General features: G+C 45.9%; 1 protein-coding gene across 4 annotated transcripts in view; it reads right to left on the bottom strand.

Moving 5' to 3' along the window:
* MEGF11 (multiple EGF like domains 11) overlaps window positions 1–19659 on the bottom strand; it is a 493435-nt gene that overhangs the window by 109343 nt on the left and 364433 nt on the right. For all 4 annotated transcript variants that reach the window (XR_011559978.1, XM_070762671.1, XM_070762669.1 and 1 more), the window contains 3 exons: window positions 15803–15923; window positions 12113–12276; window positions 9112–9214 (listed from right to left, as the gene is read on the bottom strand). Coding sequence is in view for 3 of the 4 variants with exons in the window: in XM_070762671.1 (XP_070618772.1) it covers window positions 9112–9214; window positions 12113–12276; window positions 15803–15923 (388 nt within the window). In the remaining variant the exon portion in view is untranslated. The remainder of the gene's footprint in view (window positions 1–9111; window positions 9215–12112; window positions 12277–15802; window positions 15924–19659) is intronic.

Raw genomic sequence — 19659 nt, forward strand, 5'->3', positions numbered from 1 at the left:
AAATTTCTTCACCAGCTTTTTTTAAACTTCGTCACCCACAATTCAAAAAAAGATGTAGGTAGCTTTTTATAACTTGCTTTTCGGAACTTGCTTTCTCTTTCAGAGAAAGAGAGAGAGAAGTTATCCTAGTTTGTGTCAAGCACAGGAGGCTGTTGGAGGAGTTATATCTTGTCTTTCGCAAATTACTCAAGACCCACCTTTATCACCAGGCATGGGGGAGGTAAGATATTCCTTCCCCCTAGGCCATTACAAGTTATGCATGGTATGTTTGTGTGTATGTTTGGTTTTTATAATAAGGGTTTTTAGTTGTTTTATTAATTGGATTGTACATGCTGTTTTTATCATTGTTAGCCGCCCCGAGTCTGCGGAGAGGGGCAGCATACGAATCCAATTAATAATAATAATAATAATAATAATAATAATAATAATAATAATAATAATAATATCATCTCCCGGTGGCTTCCTCCAGGGCCTGTTTTTGCGGCACCCCAGTTCATCCAACAAAATCTGGTGATGGAGCCACAGAAGCAAAGTTTTACATGAACTGGCCTATTATTAATAAATTATTATCATTGTTCATTGCACGGCCAGCCAGGTGTTTAGACTGGATTTGGGTTAGGTTAGGTTAGGTTTATTGGATTTATATGCCGCCCCTCTCCGCAAACTCGGGGCGGCTCACAACAATAATAAAAAACAGTACAGTACACAATACCAAATCCAATGCCCACCCATCCAGATTCCAATTGAAATTAATAATCTCATAAAAAAAAACAGTATATATAAAAAACAGGCACACAGTCACTCAATCAACAAAACAACATGGGCAAGGGGGAGGTGTTTTAGTTCCCCCATGCCTGACGGCAAAGGTGGGTCTTAAGGAGTTTACGAAAGGCAGGGAGGGTGGGGGCAATCCTAATCTCAGGGGGGAGCTGGTTCCAGAGGGTCGGGGCCCCCACAGAGAAGGCTCTTCCCCTGGGTCCCGCCAGACGACATTGTTTAGTCGACGGGACCCGGAGAAGGCCAACTCTGTGGGACCTAACCGGTCGCTGGGATTCGTGCGGCAGGAGGCGGTCCCGAAGATATTCTGGTCCGGTGCCATGAAGGGCTTTATAGGTCATAACCAACACTTTGAATTGTGACCGGAAACTGATCGGCAGCCAATGCAGACTGCGGAGTGTTGGAGTGATATGGGCATACTTGGAGAAGCCCATAATTGCTCTCGCAGCTGCATTCTGCACGATCTGAAGTTTCCGAACACTTTTCAAAGGTAGCCCCATGTAGAGAGCGTTACAGTAGTCGAGCCTCGAGGTGATAAGGGCATGAGTGACTGTGAGCAATGACTCCCGGTCCAAATAGGGCCGCAACTGGCGCACCAGGCGAACCTGGGCAAACGCCCCCCTCGCCACAGCTGAAAGGTGTTTTTCTAATGTGAGCTGTGGATCGAGGAGGACGCCCAAGTTGCGGACCCTCTCTGAGGGGGTCAATAATTCCCCCCCCAGGGTAATGGACGGACAGATAGAATTGTCCTTGGGAGGCAAGACCCACAGCCACTCCGTCTTGTCTGGGTTGAGTTTGAGTTTGTTGACACCCATCCAGGCCCCAACAGCCTCCAGGCACCGGCCCATCACTTCCACTGCTTCGTTGACTGGACATGGGGTGGAGATGTACAACTGGGTATCATCGGCATATTGATGATACCTCACCCCATGCCCTTGGATGATCTCACCCAGCGGTTTCATGTAGATATTAAATAGCAGGGGGGAGAGGACCGACCCCTGAGGCACCCCACAAGGGAGAAACCTCGGGGTCGACCTCTGACCCCCCACTAACACCGACTGCGACCGACCGGAGAGGTAGGAGGAGAACCACTGAAGAACAGTGCCTCCCACTCCCAACCCCTCCAGCCGGCGCAGAAGGATACCATGGTCGATGGTATCGAAAGCCGCTGAGAGGTCAAGGAGCACCAGGACAGAGGACAAGCCCCTGTCCCGGGCCCGCCAGAGATCATCCATCAACGCGACCAAAGCAGTTTCCGTGCTGTAGCCGGGCCTGAATCCAGACTGCTGAGGACCTAGATAATCGGCTTCATCCAAGGACCGCTGGAGTTGAAGTGCCACCACCTTCTCGACAACCTTCCCCATGAAGGGAAGGTTGGAGACTGGACGGTAGTTATTAAGCACGGCTGGGTCCAGGGAAGGCTTCCTGAGGAGGGGGCGCACAACCGCCTCCTTATAAAGTGGCGGAAAGGATCCCCTCCCCAAGGAGGCGTTGACAATCTCCTGGACCCAGCTCCGTGTCACCCCTCGACTGGCCGAAACCAGCCAAGAGGGACACGGATCCAGTAAACAGGTGGCGGAACTCACAGCTCCAATGGCCTTGTCCACTTCATCAGGTGTCACCAAGTCAAACTCCTCCCAGACAGATGGACAAAGACGTTTAGCCCCAGTCACCTCGACTGACTCATTGTCAGTCGACTCTGTTTCACAATTGGAGTCGAGGTCTGCTCGGATCCGGGCGATTTTATCAGCGAAAAACGTGTTAAAATCCTCGGCACTACTCTGCAAGGGCTCCCCAACTCCCCTCTGATTAAGAAGGGAGCGGGTTACCCTAAACAGAGCGGCCGGGCGGGATTCCGCTGATGCAATCAAGGCGGCATGATACGCGCATCTTGCCGCCTTGAGCGCCACTTTGTAAGTCTTAATATGAGCTCTTACAAGTGTTCGATCGGATTCGGACTTACTCTTCCTCCATCGCTTCTCCAGACGTCTCTTCTGGCGCTTCAACACCCGGAGCTCCTCGTTGAACCATGGAGCTCTACGGGGTCTAGTGCCGCGGAGAGGTCGCAACGGCGCAATCCGGTCAAGAGCCTCCCCTGCAGCCTTGTTCCAGGCCTCAGCAAGAGACTCTGCCGAACTGTGGACAAGTGTATCTGGAATAACCCCAAGCGCCATCTGGAAGCCTTCTGGATCCATCAGGCGTCTGGGGCGGAACCTCCTAATTGGTTCCGCCTCCCTGCGGGGAAGGATTGGAGCCAGGAAGTTAAGCCGCAGTAGGAAATGATCTGACCACGACAAAGGCAGCACTTCTAAGCCCCTTAATCTCAGATCATTACTCAGTTGCTCAGAGAGGAATATCATATCGGGTGCGTGCCCACCCTCGTGAGTCGGACCCTGAACTACTTGAGTCAGGTCCATGGCTGTCATGGTGGCCATGAACTCCTGTGCCAGTCCAGAGGAACCGCCGAGCGACGGCAGATTGAAGTCCCCCAGGACGATAAGTCCGGGGAACTCCACCGCCAGCCCGGCCACCTCCTCGAGCAGCACAGGCAGGGCTGTTGACACGCAGCTGGGAGGCAGGTACGTGAGTAACAAGCCCACCTGAACCCCTAAGTCCAACTTCACCAGGAGGGACTCGCAACCCGCAACCTCTGGAGCAATGAGCCTACGCAGGCCAAGACTCTCCCTGGCTATAATAGCCACTCCTCCCCCCCTTCCCTGGGGTCGAGGTTGGTGCCATACCCGAAACCCAGCTGGGCAAATTTCAGAGAGAGGAACTCCTCCCTCCGGGCCCAGCCAGGTTTCGGTCACACAAGCCAGGTCGGCCTCCTCATCCAGGATCAGATCCCGGATGAGGAGAGCTTTATTTACCACCGACCTGGCATTGAGTAGCAACAACTTGAGCCCAGGGCCAGAATTACACTCATCACCAGTGCTTTGAGTTAAGCTCATGGAGCCTGAAGAAGGGATCGCTACTAAGCAGCGATTCCTCCTTCCCCTGGAACGGCTAGCTCCATGGCTTCCGCCATACCTGCCTCTCCCCAGCAAGACTGGGATATTTTGACCCTCTGCCACCCCAGAGATAAGTGTCCCCTCCCCTCCTGCCCCTCCAGCGTCAGGTGTGCCAAAAATTCCATTCATGTCATATTCATTCATTCCATACATATTATAATCCCTCCCACCCACTCCATTCCATCTATCACTCCCCTCCCATTCATTTGGCATATGAAGTCCTTCCTAAGGATCTGGAATAGACAGATGTGAATGTTGGAAGGCGTCAGAGGTATTATCGCAGGATAAAAGCTATTCCGAGTAAAGTTGCTTTTACAATTGACCAATGGTGTTTTTGTCAACACCAATGGTGTATTATTATGGTTGGTTGCTTAGCCATTCTGATGTTCAGACTGGATATGGCATTTACATTTACCTACTGAGCCCTCTTCCCTGTGAAAATTGCCTTTTGCAATTAACTGATGGGGATTTTGTCAATACCAACGGTGCTCCAGTGGTGATCCAGATGTTTTGGAATTGCACCCAAGGCATCTATCACTATTGGTACTTTTGTTGTCTTTTGCTAGAGTTGAAGCTCCTTGGATGAGAAGCAAAACATCAGAAGAAGAAGAAAGAAGCAGAAGCAGAAGCAGAAGAAGAAGAAGAAGAAGAAGAAGAAGAAAAAGAAGAAGAAGAAGAAGAAGAAGAAGAAGAGGGTAGCTCCACGGGCCAGATTAAAGCACTCCACAGGCCTTGAGTGTGACATCCCTGCTGTACAATGCCCATAACTGAGATCAGCGTCTCCGAGTCCTCGGAGAGGGGCAGCATACAATTATTATTATTATTATTATTATTATTATTATTATTATTATTATTATTATTATTATTATGTCAATACAACAGGTTGGATATTTTGTCAATTCCGATGGTTTTCCAATGTCCGCTGAGATCCTTTGGTACTGCGCCCAGTGCCCACTTTCACTGGCTTATGCCAGAGTCGTAATTATTATTAATTATTATTAATTATTATTATTATTATCATTATTATTAATACTACTACTACTACTACTACTACTACTACTACTACTACTACTAATTATTATTATTATCTCCAGACTCTGGATGCACAACCCAGATATTGCATCCTACCCAATTCTTGCTCTTCCCCAGCACAAGAGTTTTTCATCTCCGCTTGCACAGCTGCTACTCAGCGTGATTCTCTAATCGCGGCACTGAAACTGTAGTGCCCTTTCTAAAAATAATACTGGGAACGGCAGAAACTACCAGCCTCTTGAAATAAAGAGGCCCTTGGCCGTCAAATGCTTCCTGCCTCAGCCATGATCTTCCTCTCCATCTTGGTCCCTAAAATGTGAATAAGAGAGCACACGCCCCCTTTGTCCAGCCCGCCAGAGTCTGACGGCACAAACAAGAGGACTCTTGGTTCATTAGCATGGCTGGAAGGGAAAATTTAAGCAGTTTGCAGTGTCCATATATTGCTCTCCCCCCACTCCGCAATCTGGGTCCTCATTTTACAGATCTCAGAAGGATGGAAGGCTGAATCAACCTGGAGCTGATCAGGATTGAACTACAGACTGTGGGCAGAATTAGCCTGCAATACCAAATTTTAACTATTGTGCCACCATAGAAACATAGAAACATAGAAGTCTGATGGCAGAAAAAGACCTCATGGTCCATCTAGTCTGCCCTTATACTATTTCCTGTATTTTATCTTACAATGGATATATGTTTATCCCAGGTATATTTAAATTCAGTTACTGTGGATTTACCAACCACGTCTGCTGGAAGTTTGTTCCAAGGATCTACTACTCTTTCAGTAAAATAATATTTTCTCACGTTGCTTTTGATCTTTCCCCCAACTAACTTCAGATTGTGTCCCCTTGTTCTTGTGTTCACTTTCCTATTAAAAACACTTCCCTCCTGGACCTTATTTAACCCTTTAACATATTTAAATGTTTCGATCATGTCCCTCCTTTTCCTTCTGTCCTCCAGACTATACAGATTGAGTTCATGAAGTCTTTCCTGATGCGTTTTATGCTTAAGACCTTCCACCATTCTTGTAGCCCGGCTTTGGACCCGTTCAATTTTGTCAATATCTTTTTGTAGGTGAGGTCTCCAGAACTGAACACAGTATTCCAAATGCAGTCTCACCAACACTCTATATAGCGGTATCATAATCTCCCTCTTCCTGCTTGTTATACCTCTAGCTATGCAGCCAAGCATCCTACTTGTTTTCCCTACTGCCTGACTGTACTGTTCACTCATTTTGAGACTGTCAGAAATCACTACCCCTAAATCATTTTCTTCTGAAGTTTTTGCTAACACAGAACTGCCAATACAATACTCAGATTGAGGATTCCTTTCCCCCAAGTGCATTATTTTACACTTGGGGAAAAGCAATAGAATAGAATAGAATAGAATAGAATAGAATAGAATAAAAAAGAATGCAATGGAACGAAATGGAACAGAATAAGGAAAGTAGAATAGAATAGAATAGAATAGCAGTAGTACTAGCAGTAGTACTAGCACTAGCACAAGCACTTAGACTTATATACCGCTTCATAATGCTTTACAGCCCTCTCTAACCAATTTATAGTCAGCCTCTTGCCCCCAACAATCTGGTTCCTCATTTTACCAACTTTGGATGGAGGGAAGGCTCAGTCAACCTTGAGTTGGTCAGAACTGACCTCCTGACAGTTGGCAGTCAGCCTACAATATTGGATTTGTAACCATTGCACCACCACAGATCTAATGATGCATGTCAGCCGCAAACAACCAGCTCCACAAATGTAAACTTTATTATATTCTGCCTATAATAGAGGAATTTTCACAGACTGCTGGTTTCCCATATGTGCTAGTCATTCCCAACTGCAGGGGGCAGCGCTCGTCTCCGTTTCAAAGCACTGTCCGAAGACGTCTCCGTGATCATGGGGCTGGCATGAATAAATGCCAAAGGCGCACGGAACGCCGTTACCTTCTCACCAAAGGCGGTCCCTATTTTTCTACTTGCATTTTTAGGTGCTTCCAAACTGCTGATTCAGCAGAAACTGGGACAAGTCACGGCAGCTCACTCCGTTATGCGGCACTAGGAATTCGAACTGCTGAACTGCCGACCTTTCTGATCGACAAGCTCAGTGCCTTATTTATTATTTATTTATTTATTTATTGAATTTGTATGCCGCCCCTCTCCGCAGACTAGGAGCGGCTAACAACAGTAATAAAACAGCATATGATAATAATCCAATACTAAAATCAGTTAAAAACCTATTATTATAAAAACCAAACATACATACATACAGACATACCTTGCATAAAATTGTAAAGGCTCAGTTCCCCCATGCCTGGCGGCAGATGTGGGTTTTAAGCAGCTTACAAAAGGCAAGGAGGGTGGGGGCAGTTCTAATCTCTGGGGGGGAGTTGGTTCCAGAGGGCCGGGGCCGCCACAGAGAAGGCTCTTCCCTTGGGTCCCGCCAAGCGACATTGCTTAGTTGACGGGACCTGGAGAAGACCCACTCTGTGGGACCTAACTGGTCGCTGGGATTCGTGTAGCAGAAGGCGGTCCCTGAGATAACCTGGTCCGGTGCCATGAAGGGCTTTATAGGTCATAACCAACACTTTGAATTGTGACCGGAAACTGATCGGCAACCAATGCAGACTGCGGAGTGTTGGTGTAACATGGGCTGTTCTGTCTGGGTACCCCCAGACGCCAACAGCAACCAAAAAGAGTATCCAGACACACTGGTAAAAAGCAAAGGCAGTTTATATACTGGAAAGCAAACACAGGTAACAAAAACTGTTCTTACAGACAGGAACACGATGAAGCTTCACAGAGGTTCCACGAAGGCCAGGCAATAAACCAGGATTCTTGCTGGCAAAAACAACACTGGAGATAATAAAACCCACGCCTCCCCCAAGTCTTTCAGCCTTCTAGGCCACAAGCCAAGATCAGAGACGCCCAGAATCGAAGCAAGGTCACAGGACTCCCAGTTGATAACTCTCCACAAGACTGTAAGGGCGGGCCTGCCTTTTCAACCCTGCTGAGGAGAACCACACCCAAACCCAGCTGTTGCCAATTCAGGGATGGAAATATCTTTCTAATTGGCCCCTTCTTTGAGCTGCACGTCTCTGCCTCATGTCTATTATAGCCTGTGCGTCTTCATCCAATGAATCCAGGCTACTAGCTGGGGAGAGGCCGCCCCCGGGGGGGGTCTCAGGCTGCTCTCCCTCCTCTTCCTGATGTTCCTCTTCCCCATCTGCCTGGTCCTCCCCCTCCTGGTCACTGTCCTCCTCCTCTGGGCATGGATCCGGCAGAGCTCCAGCCGGTCCCCGAGGAGCCTCAGGCTGAATCACAACAATGGGCATATTTGGGAAAGCCCATGATTGCTCTCGCAGCTGCATTCTGCATGATCTGAAGTTTCCGAACACTTTTCAAAGGTAGCCCCATGTAGAGAGCGTTACATTAGCCGAGCCTCGAAGTGATGAGGGCATGAGTGACTGTGAGCAGTGACTCCCGGTCCAAATAGGGCCGCAACTGGTGCACCAGGCGAACCTGGGCAAACGCCCCCCTCGCCACAGCTGAAAGATGTTTCTCTAATGTGAGCTGTGGATCGAGGAGGACGCCCAAGTTGCGGACCCTCTCTGAGGGGGTCAATGATTTCCCCCCCAGGGTAATGGACGGACAGATGGGATTGTCCTTGGGAGGCAAGACCCACAGCCACTCCGTCTTGTCTGGGTTGAGTTTGAGTTTGTTGACACCCATCCACTGACCCCTGGGAATTTTACGCAGGCATTTGCTTATTATAAAAAGTAAATAAGTAAAAGTAGCCAGGCAACCAAATTCTGCTATCGGAAACTGTTCAGGGACATTATGGTTACAACTGAGCCCAACGTTGCTAAGTGAGACTGTTGTTTAGTGAGTTTTGAGCTGCTTCATGCCCTTTCTTACCATAGTTGTTAAGTGAAGGACTGCACTAGTAAAGTTAGTAACCCAGTTGTTAAGTGAATCTGGTTTCCCCATTGACTTTGCTTGGCAGAAGGTTGCAAAATGGGATCACATGACCTTAGGACACTGCAACTGTTGTAAATATAAGTCATCTGCCAAGCGGCTGAATTTTGGTCACATGACCCCGGGGATGTTGCAAAGGTTCTAGCTGTTAAAAAACAACGATGAGTCTTTTTTCCCCCTGTGCAGTTGTAACTTCAAACTAAAGTCACTATATGAATGCAGAGGCTGCAGGTTGGTCACACCTGATTGAAAGCAAAGGAGGAAAGATAGTAGCATCTAACTGAGCTACAAGGTGAAGCATTGGATTGTAGGTTATGTTACCTGTCCAGCCGGCAAGGCAGCAGCAATAGCCAGTCAAAGGGTCACAGCCATCTGCGTGGTCACAATCACAACGTTCGCTGCAGTTCAGGCCGTACGTCCCATCCTTCCATTAACATAAAAAAAGAAGAACAAATGAGGATACTGAGACAACCTTATTCTGACTATGTAATATCTACAGGCATTCTAAACTCTAACCAGAAAAGCAATAACAGACCAATAGAGTTGGAAGGGACCTTGTAGGTAGTCTAGTCCAACCATACCCCCTATCCTACTTAGAAGAGCCAGGATGGCGCAGTGGTTAGAGTGCAGCACTGCAGGCCACTTCAGCTACCTGCTAGCTGTAGTTCAGCAGTTCAAATCTCACCACCGGCTCAAGGTTGACTCAGCCTTCCATCCTTCCAAAGTGGGTAAAATGAGGACCCAGATTATTGGCGGCAATGTGCTGATTCTGTTAGAGGTGGCTGAAAAAGCCCTATGAAGCGGTATATACGTCTAAGCGCTATTGCTATTGCTATTGCTACCCAAGCTGGAGATTCTACACCAGTGAAGGTGAACCTTTTTTGGTTTTGAGTGCCAAAATGAGGGGGGCTTGGTCATGCCCACACGACTCCTCCTGACATGCAATGGTATTCCCATTATCGCTCTCTGCAGGTTCCTCCCCCACTCCACCAGGAGGCCCTCCGAGGCTGGAAACGTTCTGTTTGCCAACTTCTGGTTTCCGGTCACAATTCAAAGTGTTGGTCATGACCTATAAAGCCCTTCATGGCACCGGACCAGGATATCTACGAGACCGCCTTCTGCTGCACGAATCCCAGCGACCGCTTAGGTCCCACAGAGTTGGCCTTCTCCGGGTCCCATCAACAATGTCGCTTGGCGGGGCCCAGGGGAAAAGCCTTCTCTGTGGTGGCCCCGACCCTCTGGAACCAACTGCCCCCAGAGATTAGAATTGCCCCCACCCTCCTTGCCTTTCGTAAGCTCCTTAAAACCCACCTCTGTCATCAGGCATGGGGGAATTGAGACATTCTTTCCCCCTAGGCCTTTATAATTTATGCATGGTATGTTTGTTTGTATGGATGCTTAGTTTTATAATAAGGGTTTTTTAAGTTGTTTTTAGTATTGGATTTACATGATGTTTTTTATTACTGTTGTTAGCCGCACCGAGTTTACGGAGAGGGGCGGCATACAAACAAACAAACAAACAAACAAACAAACAAACAAACAAACAAACAAACAAACAAACAAATAAATAAATAAATAAATAAAATAAGTTGGCTAAAGGGCCATTTTTGACCTCCAGAGGGCCTCTGGGGAGGGGAGGCTGTTTTCGTCCTCCCCAGGCTCCTAGAAAGGCTCTGGAGCTTGGTGAGAGCAAAAAATGGGCTTTCCCCACCCCTCCGGAGGCTAAAAACAGGTTGTTCCTGACTCCCAGAAGGTCTGAAAATCAATGCCGCACCTGAGCTCACATGCCCACCAATATGGCTCCACATGCCACTTGTGGCCCATGTGCCATAGGCACTATCGGTTTACCATTTATTTATTTATTCAATTTTTATTTATTCAATTTTTATGCCGCCCTTCTCCTTAGACTCAGGGCGGCTTACAACATGTTAGCAATAGCACTTTTTAACAGAGCCAGCATATTGCCCCCACAATCCAGGTCCTCATTTTACCCACCTCGGAAGGATGGAAGGCTGAGTCAACCTTGAGCCGGTGATGAGATTTGAACCGCTGACCTTCAGATCTACAGTCAGCTTCAGTGGCCTGCAGTACAGCACTCTACCTGCTGCGCCACCCAGGCTCTTACCATCATGGCCCGACACCATTTCTGACAAATGGCGGTCCAATCTTTTACATTCCTCAACTTATTCCTCAACTTGCAACAATAATTGAGCCCAAAATTTATGTTGCTAATGAACTTGTTTACTGAGTTTGTCTCATTTTATGACCTTTCTTGCCAACTTGTTAAGTGAATAACTGCAGTTGTTAAGTGAATCTGGGTCCCCTGTCGCAAAAGGTCGCAAAAGGGGATCAGATGACCCTGGGACACTGCAACGGTCATAAATGTGAGTCAATTGTCAAGCATCCAAATGTAAATCATGTGACTATGGGGATGTGCAACAGTTGTAAGTGTGAAAAATGGTCATAAGTCACTTTTTCTCCAGTGCCCTCGTAACTTCAAATGGTCACTAAACGAACTGTTATAATTCAAAGACTACCTGCAATTATAGTTTCCAATTTAAACTTATGTATTTAAATCAGGTGTAATGCCTATTTTTTGCTTAATCCGTCTAGAGCTAATTGGCACAATTCTGTTGTACAAGAAATGCTGATTGTTACCAGTTTAGGTAACATGGAAAAGAAAAACAAATTAAGATCTTAATTTAATTAAGATCTTAATTAAGACTCTGCCAGCTGGTTTGGGGTTCCAATAGGGGAGTATCACATTAGGGGTGGTTGATTGACCAATAACAGATCCCCCTCCCCCCTCCAGCTCATCCTACTCCTTCCCTCCCTTGTATTTTGCATTTTTATTACAGTTGGATACAGGTATGTCTACCATTGTATTGCTTTTAGTGTAGGTTAACAGAGATTAACAGATTAACAGAGTTGGAAGGGACTTTACAGGTCATCTAGTCCAACCTTTGCCCAAGCAAAAGACCCTACACCATTTCTGACAGATGGAAGTCCAGTCTCTTTTTGAAAACCTCCAGCTCCGACAACTTTCTGAAGGCAACTTCTGTTGCATCGGTTGATTGTTCTCACTGTCAGAAAATTTCTCCTTATTTCCAGGTAGAATGTTGCAGCATATGATCTTGTGGGCAATACCAGCCAGCTATTTTAGTGCATTCAGGAGCACCAGAACCGGAAGAAGAGCTCCCTGGCATGTATGCATCTGCCGGATAGCTGAGCTTCTGGTTTCTGACATATTTTTTCTTCCTATGTATTTGTGTATTGGACAAATAAATAAATAAAATAAATAAATAACTTGAGGAAGACTTACAGGGCAGGGCTGGTCACAGATTTCTCCTTGCCATCCAGGGCCACAAAGGCAAGATCCATCCACGGGGTCACATGCAGCTCCATTGGCACAATCACACGTCTGGTTGCAGTTAAGACCCCATGTGTTGCTTGAGCACGGAATGGAACAGTCACTTCCCTGCCACCCTATAAAAAAATCAAAGAGCGAAGCCACATTAGGTCAACTATCAACTGTGGCTTCATGCTCTCTCTCTTTGGAAACAAATGCGCTTTTGAGGGGAATAGCAAGATTACAAATAACTACAGAATTATCTTTCCCAGAAGGCTCCATCAATATCAACAAAATTAGGCATAGCAATCAAACCCAGATCACCTAAATTCAGGAGTAAAGTTGAAGACAAGGAGGTAGGTTGGAGTTGGAGGAAAGAGAGTTTGCATAAATACAGGCAGGATCAACATCCTGCTCCAGAATCCCAATAAAACTCCAGATTTATTCCGTTTCCAAAAATCTTACTATTTATGGCGTACACTGCATGGTAATGTCAAAGTAAAACTAACTCTGAGGTTCCCAAACATGACTTCATAGTGTTGCAGAAGAACAAGTTGTCAGTCAAGGGAATGGAGACCACAAGAAGATGGAGTAACTCAGGTTTATTGCATGCGGTTTGAAGATAGCAAAACAACATCAAAAACAACATGGGCAAAAAGAATCCGAACCTCATATATAAACTGAATAAACAAAATCTCACAGCCAACCCACACTCAGTAAAAGACCTTGGAATACTAATATCAAATGACCTAAGTGCTAAAGCCCACTGCAACAATATCGCCAAAAAGGCTTCTAGAGTTGTTAACCTGATCCTACGCAGCTTCTGCTCTGGCAATCTCACACCATTCACCAGAGCCTACAAAACTTTTATCAGACCCATCCTTGAATACAGTTCATTTGTCTGGAACCCATACCACATCTCGGACATCAACACCCTTGAAAATGTCCAAAGATACTTCACCAGAAGAGCCATTCACTCCTCCACAGAATACCCTACGAAAGCAGACTATCAATCCTAGGTCTTGAAAGCTTAGAACTACGACGCCTAAAACATGATCTAAGTATTGCCCACAAGATCATATGCTGCAATGTTCTACCTGTCAATGACTACTTCAGCTTCAATCGCAACATCACAAGAGCATGCAACAGATTCAAACTTAATATTAACCCCTCCAAACTTGACTGTAAAAAATATGACTTCAGCAACCGAGTTGTCGAAGCGTGGAACTTATTACCTGACTCAGTAGTGTCAACCCCTAACCCCCAACATTTTTCCCTTAGACTATCCACAATTGACCTCTCCAGGTTCCTTAGAGGTCAGTAAGGGGCGTGCATAAGTGCAGCGGTGTGCCTTTCGTCCCCTGTCCAATTGTCTTTCCTTTCCTTCAACTATCATATATATTCTCTTCCTTTCATATATCCTCTCCTCTAAGTTCACTTTCACCCTTTTTTATATTACCACATGTCTATTTTTCTTCCTATGTATTTGTGTATTGGACAAATGAATGAATAAATAAATAAATAATAAACTATCAACTGTGGCTTCCTGCTCTCTCTCTTTGGAAACAAATGCGCTTTTGAGGGGAATAGCAAGATTACAAATAATTACAGAATTATCTTTTCCAGAAGGCTCCATCTATGTCAGCAAAATTAGGCATAGCAATCAAACCCAGATCACCTAAATTCAGGAGTAAAGTTGAAGACAAGGAGGTAGGTTGGAGTTGGAGGAAAGAGAGTTCCAGCTCCAGAATCCCAATAAAACTCCAGATTTATTCCGTTTCTGAAAATCTTACCATTTATGGCGTACACTGCATGGTAATGTCAAAGTAAAACTAACTCTCAGGTTCCCAAACATGACTTTATAGTGTTGCAGAAGAAAAAAGTTGTCAGTCAAGGGAATGGAGACCACAAGGAGATGGAGTAACTCAGGTTTATTGCATCCAGTTCAGAGATAGCAAAACAACATTTGAACAACCATTAACCAGTTTAGCAAGGATTCTTATACTTTTTCAGTAAGGTAGGATGAGCAAAGCATGTCATTACATTAACCAATTGGATACATCACTACATTTCCATATAAAGAGAAAAAGGGAAGTTGAAGATAAAATGATAAAGTTAACCGAAAATATGATTACATAGTCAAAAATACAGTAATACCTCGTCTTACGAACTTAATTGGTTCCGGGAGGAGGTTCGTAAGTTGAAAAGTTCGTAAGATGAAACAATGTTTCCCATAGGAATCAATGGAAAAGCCAATAATGCGTGCAAGCCCATTAGGAAAATCCAAAATATTAAGGCTTAAAAAAAAGCGGCGGCCAGACAAAGCTGAGGCGAACACCTTTCTCCTCCTTTGAGTTCCATGAGCCTTTCCCTCCCATTTTTGCCCACCTCTCTCTCCTCAGCTCCCCCACACCTTTCTCCTCCCTTGAGCTCCATGAGCCTTTCCCTCCCGTTTTTCCCCACCTCTCTCTCCTTAGCTCCCCCACACCTTTCTCCTCCCTTGAGCTCCATGAGCCTTTCCCTCCCGTTTTTGCCCACCTCTCTCTCCTCAGCTCCCCCACACCTTTCTCCTCCCTTGAGCTCCATGAGCCTTTCCCTCCCGTTTTTGCCCACCTCTCTCTCCTCAGCTCCCCCACACCTTTCTCCTCCCTTGAGCTCCATGAGCCTTTCCCTCCCGTTTTTGCCCACCTCTCTCTCCTTAGCTCCCCCACACCTTTCTCCTCCCTTGAGCTCCATGAGCCTTTCCCTCCCGTTTTTGCCCACCTCTCTCTCCTCAGCTCCCCCACACCTTTCTCCTCCCTTGAGCTCCATGAGCCTTTCCCTCCCGTTTTTGCCCACCTCTCTCTCCTCAGCTCCCCCACACCTTTCTCCTCCCTTGAGCTCCATGAGCCTTTCCCTCCCGTTTTTGACCACCTCTCTCTCCTCAGCTCCCCCACACCTTTCTCCTCCCTTGAGCTCCATGAGCCTTTCCCTCCCATTTTTGACCACCTCTCTCTCCTCAGCTCCCCCACACCTTTCTCCTCCCTTGAGCTCCATGAGCCTTTCCCTCCCGTTTTTGACCACCTCTCTCTCCTCAGCTCCCCCATACCTTTCTTCTCCCTTGAGCTCCATGAGTCTTTTCTTCCTGTTTTTGTCCCCCCTACTCTGCTCAGCAGAGCGCTGGTTTTTGCGATCCTGGGATTCCTCTCCTGGGATTTCCCTACAGCATTGCAAAAATGCGGAAGTCAGGAGGTGGGGTTTCCCATGGAGGGGAGCCTCAGGGGATCCCAGGATCGCAAAAACCTGCGCGTGGCTTGCAAGGAAAGTCCGGAGGCAGGGAATCTCAGTGGCGGCTTGGCAGGTTCGTAAGGTGAAAAAAGTTCGTAAGAAGAGGCAAAAAAATTCTGAACCCTGGGTTCGTATCTCGAAAAGTTCGTATGATGAGGGGTTCGTATCACGAGGTACCACTGTACATTCTATGGAATATATGCAGCTATATTCAGATTTTTTCACCATCCACCAATTTTACTTCCCATGTTCCCATCCTTTTGCATGTTCCATAAGCAGTATCTTATCCATTAGTAAGCAAATAAATAAATAAATTTATTGGCACAAGACTCAAACAACCGGAAAAGCACGATAGACATCAAATGCACAATAGTCATTGAAACTGGAAATGTTTACCTTCTCTGCAGAAGCAAGAGCCATCTCCCGGGGAGCACATGCCATCGTTTTTGCAGTTGCAGGCCAAAGAGCAATTGACTCCATAGCTCCCAGGAGGACACGTAACCGAGCAGATCTCTCCCTGGAAAACAAAACAGATCTAGGCTGAGGGTGTTCAAAATTCGGATCTTGGGTAAACTGATTGTAATTCAGTTGTTACTGAATTACAACACCCATCAGTCACAAACCAGACGGTGTGAGCAGCGATGAGAGGCGGATGTTAGAAATTCTCCTTTAGCAAGAGCTGGGAAGAGCAAATTCCCAAACATTCTTTGCAGAGTTATATCTTTGTAAATACAGTGATGCCTCATCTTACGAACTTAATTGGTTCCGGGACGAGGTTTGTAAGGTGAAAAGTTTGTAAGACGAAACAATGTTTCCCATAGGAATCAATGGAAAAGCAATTAATGCGTGCAAGCCCAAAACTCGCCCCTTTTGCCAGCCGAAGCGCCCGTTTTTGCACTGCTGGGATTACCCTGAGGCTCCCCTCCATGGGAAACCCCATCTCCGGACTTCCATGTTTTTGTGATGCTGCGATTTCGCTGAGGCTCCCCTCGCTGGGAAACCCCACCTCCGGACTTCCGTTGCCAGCGAAGCACCCGTTTTTGCGCTGCTGGGATTCCCCTGCAGCATCGCAAAAACATGGAAATCCGGAGGTGGTGTTTCCAAGGGGAGGGGAGCCTCAGGGGAATCCCAGCAGTGCAAAAACAGGCGCTTCGCTGGCAACAGAAGTCTGGAGGCGGGGCATCCCAGTGGTGGCGGCTTGAGTTTGTAAGGTGAAAATAGTTTGGAAGAAGAGGCAAAAAAATCTTAAACTCCGTGTTTGTATCTCAAAAGGTTTATATGATGAGGGGTTTGTAAGACGAGGTATCACTGTATATACAGTAGTCCCTCACCTATCGCTGGTGTTACGTTCCAGACCTGGCCGCGATAGGTGAAATCCGAGATGGGGAATTTATCGACTGATAGTACTTATTTAAGTATTTATATTGTAATTGTTTGGTAAGTTTTCATTGTTTTAAGTGTTTATAAACCCTTTCCACACAGTATTTATTTTAGATACAGTATTTAAATACAGTATTTACAATTTTATATATATATATTTTTTTGAAAAACCTGCCGATCGAGTTCGGCGGGCTGTTTAAATCTGCTGATCGACTTCCTCAGAAACCCGCGATGAAGTGAAGCCGCAGTAGGTGAAGCGCGGTATAGCGAGGGACTACTGTAGTATCTTTGTAGAGCAGTGTAATGGCCTAGAAGTGAGATTGCTTGCCTCCCAATCAGAAGGTTCAGATGTTTCTCTCTCAGGGCTCAATGAAAAAAAAAATCTGCTGTGAACTCTGCAAAGACGTCAGGCCAGTATATGTATGTATGTTTGTTTGTTTGTTTGTTTGGACAAGTATAGGATTGTAGTTTGTATAAATATAACATAAATAGTCAATAATGATAAAAGAAGACAATAGGACAGTGACAGTAGGCACAATGGTGCGCTTATGCACACCCCTAATTGCTCAACTCTACTCAGTCACCCCGACTCTACCCCAAATTAAGGGATTACAAGTTCGTAAAAAGAAATAACTTTGTAGCATTTTATTTATTTAAGGAATAAAATCGTCTAAGAAATAACATTCAAGGAGGATGTGACTGAAGGATCTGACCTTCCTTAAACTACTTGGAGGACCCTGAATAGGTTGAGAGTTGGAGTGCCTAAGTGTAAAACCAATACGCTCAAGTGGAGGCTGTTAGTGGATAACAACACATTGTGTAAAAATGGAGATACACAGAGCCTGACCCATCTGCTACCACTAGAAACAAGTACTAATAATGATTGATTTGTTGCTACATTCTGGCAGTTTGAAGTTTGATCTGGGCACGGAAGAAGTAGTAGTAGTATTGTAGTTATATATAGTTTTATCTTTTTAAACATTGAAAGCTGCTCAGAGTTATCCTGTTTAGTATAAGTTTAGTAAATCAATCAATCACACACACCCCAAGTCTGTTTTGTATCACTGCTGGGACCTAAAGGCTAATCTGGCCTAAAGGATGGTTGGTAGTCCAAAGCAAATAACAAGCCTAGTTGCAAGACATTTTACATTACCCAACTTGGTAACTAGTTGCTGCACTCTTGCCTGGTGCCCAATCCAGACCAAGCTTTCCTTGTCTTGATCCTACTCTTTGGAAGATACTCCCTGTAGAGTTGCCTCTTTGCTTGTTAGGTTTTGAAAGTACCTCTTTTTTTCTACAGGCCTTTAATTGCGGATTCCAAATAATTATTAATTCTATTTGTATACCTTGTTTAACGATGCCTAAAACACGATTTAAGCATTGCCCACAAGATCATATGCTGCAACGTCCTACCGGTCAATGACTACTTCAGTTTCAACCGCAACAACACAAGAGCACGCAACAGATTCAAACTTAATACTAACTGCTCCAAACTTGACTGTAAAAAATATGACTTTAACAATCGAGTCGTCGAAGCGTGGAACTCATTACCGGACTCAATAGTGTCAACCCCTAACCCCCAACATTTCTCCCTTAGACTCTCTACGATTGACCTCTCCAGGTTCCTAAGAGGTCAGTAAGGGGCGTACATAAGTGCACTAGTGTGCCTTTTGTCTCCTGTCCAATTGTCTTTCCTTTACCTCATATATCATATATATTTTCTTCCCTTCATATATCTTCTCCTCTACTTTTACATTTATCTTTATATATATATTACTTCATGTCTATTCTCTTCCTATGTATTTGTGTATTGGACAAATGAATAAATAAATAAATAAACCACGCTTCATGCCTAGATGTTAACATGGCTTTTCTTGTACGAAATTTCTGTCGTCAGTGGTATGTCAAGTTAAAGTTTAAACTTAAAACAGAGGAACAAAATAACTTCTCGGTGTTCTAAAGAAGCATCTGGTCTTGCACAGGCCAACTGTGGCCCGGATCAGGTCCTTCTGCAGGACGTGCATTGTCCCCAGGATCAAGAAGAGTTCCGTTGGCCACCTTAAAGGTGGAAAGAAAACCAAGACAACAGCAACCTAGCAGGAGGTGGAAAGGTGGGCTAGCCAATCTCCTGGAACAGCTGTTTGCTCATTAAGGAAAACATCCCCAGCAAACCACTAATCACAAAATCCGACAAGGGTTTAATGGCATGCAGAGCTCAGCCGCTGAGCCAAGCAAGACACACACACAAACACACGGAACGTACAAGGTTCTGATCTTGCAGAAGAACAGATAAACTGCTGAGCTTTACACAAAATTATGCAGCATGTTTTTTTCCCCTGGAACATCAATATATACATAATGCATTGCAAATTAACATCAAAAGCCGGAATTCCATTTCCTGGGCGAAGCTGCAACAGCTGAGAGTTTTAATTTGTTCTTATTAAGTGTTAACTTGCTGATGGGTTTGTGCAGGACATCTTGGCTGGTCTCCGAATTAACTCATGTGTGCTTGTGTGTGTGTGTGTTGCAAAATAGTTTGAATGAGCAAGGAAGAAAAGGGGGCCGGCTGCGTACAACCAGAAGTGGGCAGCAGGCAGGATGGGGTGGAATACAGTTCCACCAGCGGAAATGAAGTTGTGTGCCCAGCTCCAGCTGACCCTCCACCCCTCCCATCCTCCTCCTTGGAAAGCGTCGGGGAGACCAGCACCGGCAGGAGTTGCAGGGGCCCATTTCCTCCCCCCTCATTTCTCAAGAGCTGATCGGCACCCGTTCGCCTAGCTACCTAGCCTGAGGCAGGGGGCGCGACCCAGGAAGGAGAGTGCGGGAAACACGAAGCAAATTGTCACCCCCTAGAGCGACATTGGTGAGGTTGT

This window comes from Erythrolamprus reginae, chromosome 10 (genome assembly GCF_031021105.1).
Source record: "Erythrolamprus reginae isolate rEryReg1 chromosome 10, rEryReg1.hap1, whole genome shotgun sequence".
Classification (NCBI taxonomy): Eukaryota; Metazoa; Chordata; class Lepidosauria; order Squamata; family Dipsadidae; genus Erythrolamprus; species Erythrolamprus reginae.